A 2,250-nucleotide genomic window follows, 5' to 3' on the forward strand; every position below is an offset into this window, starting at 1 on the left:
ACGACCCAGACCCAGACCCAACCCAACGCAACCGAACCGAACCGGCGACGGTCGGCATAAATCACTAGCAACTTGTTAATTGTGCGCCTATTTATTAGATGCATTTGGTGTTCGGGAAAAATTGGGCATCGAGGTGGTAAGTGATAGGAAAAAACAGACAGTCGACAGCCGACAGGTGACTGGGCTGAGGGAGTGCCCCTGCCTCGTACCCCTGCCTCTTGACTCTTTTCGAGTTCGATAAGATATAAAGACACTTCAGAGGCAGTGCAAACGGACGGCGACAGCGACAGCCCCCACCAAAGTTGAGAAATCAAACGAGCCGTTTCAGAGAATTCATTTCAATCAAACACAACACTCTTTGAAATTACGGAACAAGAAAGCTTACTTTCTTTGGAAGAACACTTTATTGAGTGTTATTAAATATTAAAAGTGCCTTTTAGGAACAGGTTCTATATACATATCTCTTCTCTCCCATTGAGGAATACAATTGAATGGATCATGGCTATTTATAAGTTCACCTGCTAGGTACTATTGATATCATTTTGCCCAGAACTTAACAACCACATATCTTTCTTTCCTTACATAATCTTCTGTTAATGCAATCGAAGTGCCAATAGTGCCTTGCAATTGTTTATGATCATAGCATCATCAATAGTTGGGATTGTTAAGTAGGAAACCCTATAATTTCCAAGGGTATTGAAAGCTTCGACCCACTGCATCCGGCCTTGATTGCTTGTTTCAATGTAGCAATGTGGTTTAGCCACTTTTGATCTTAGTTAATCTTCATTTTGCAACAAAACCCGTTTCCCCTTCGGTTGAGTGTAGAATGATGCTGGCACAAACAGAGTTTTGGATATCATTCGGGGTAGTGGTAGTTGCAATCTGCTGCCAGTTAGATCGACATCACGTCATGTCTCCTAGAACCATCAGTGCGGTGAGTCTCTGGGGATTTGATGGAGAATTTGTAGATAACTAAAGTCCCCCTAGTGGATTCTTGTCCTGTGGATTAGTTGCTGTGAGCTGGAATCAGCCTGCGGCAGGGAATACCAACTGAGGTTCACCCGTCCAGATGGAACAGGATTTCGCACTGAATCGGTGGTCGAGGATGCGGAAGGCCATCGACAGATCGAGGGAGAAATTCGACAATCTTACAAAGAAGGAGGCACTCTAATCCTCTTTTACAAGGCTGGTCCTGATGGATATCGCAGTCGTTACACGTACGAGACAGGCGCACCTCTGAATGGTACGACCTTCATAAAGAGAATCGGTGTGAATGCTTTGAAATCTTCAGCGGGCTAAACTTCAGCAAAGTATGTAATGTAATGTGTTCTATAAAATATTCTTATGAATTAAAATTCGGTTTTAATTTTTAACTAATTTTAATTTTAATTGTTTCAAATTTGTATCTAAAAATGTGATTTACCCTATAAAATATTAATATATGCAGCTTCACCTTAAAATAAAATTAGAATTCAAGGAATTGTGCATCATTGTGTGGTTTATTTTTGGATTCCACAAAAGCCAATGCAAAACAAGTTTAAACCAAACGAGTAATTATTATACTCACGAAATACCTACGACATATAGTATAAACATATACTCAAAACCCATTTAATGGTCAGAAATTTATTATTAGTAAATATACTATATGATTAATGACATATTACATTCGTATAGGGATCCTAATGATTTAATATACTATGATAGAAACACATTTCTCTTGAGTATTCGTGTTCCTGTTCATACGATTGTTTTATCCTAGTTCCAGGCTAGTTTTTTTTCAACCTTTCCGTATAAAAATATGTACATATGTACATATTTCCACTCCAGTGACGACCTGAACTCTCCTGAATTACCCACATACCCCAGCCCGCCCCTTTTCCACCATCTATCAGTCAGCAATCCAAACCATTTGAATCAACATAAGCGGTAACAAATATTTATGAGCAATGGAGCGAATGTTTCCATTTCGAAGCGCTTATTTATTTGTGAAACAACTTTTCCAGCCAAATGCAGGCGCACACCCATACAGACACACACAACAAATAGTATCTGCGAGTGTGTGGTGTATGTTAACAAATACAAAATTCTGTTTCTGTTCAAATTTGTGTGTGTTTCGAGTGTGTGCTTTTCTGCTTTGCCAGCTAGCATTTAAGGTTTTTATTTGGTTTCATTAATGACAATGCCGTTGCTGTCGTTGCTAATATTGACATGTTCCATCGCTCCCTCCGTTTCTGTACATAGTATATT

At 39.3% G+C, this 2,250-nt stretch overlaps 1 protein-coding gene across 1 annotated transcript; it reads left to right on the forward strand.

The window, feature by feature from the left end:
* The first annotated feature begins 836 nt into the window (after positions 1 to 836).
* Positions 837 to 1,377, forward strand: LOC108156411. The gene is made up of 2 exons (XM_017287856.2): positions 837 to 934; positions 988 to 1,377. The coding sequence occupies exons 1-2, from the start codon at positions 911 to 913 to the stop codon at positions 1,297 to 1,299; spliced, it is 336 nt and encodes a 111-aa protein (XP_017143345.2). The 5' UTR covers positions 837 to 910; the 3' UTR covers positions 1,300 to 1,377.
* The last annotated feature ends 873 nt before the right edge of the window (positions 1,378 to 2,250 follow it).

Source organism: Drosophila miranda, chromosome 2, assembly GCF_003369915.1.
Source record: "Drosophila miranda strain MSH22 chromosome 2, D.miranda_PacBio2.1, whole genome shotgun sequence".
NCBI lineage: Eukaryota > Metazoa > Arthropoda > Insecta > Diptera > Drosophilidae > Drosophila > Drosophila miranda.

Excerpts from the sequence above, each read along its gene's own strand:
- LOC108156411 (XM_017287856.2), top strand. The coding sequence starts at position 911 with ATGTCTCCTAGAACCATCAGTGCG. Across the intron at positions 935-987 it reads CTCCTAGAACCATCAGTGCG|TGGATTCTTGTCCTGTGGAT; the intron begins GTGAGTCTCTGG and ends AAGTCCCCCTAG.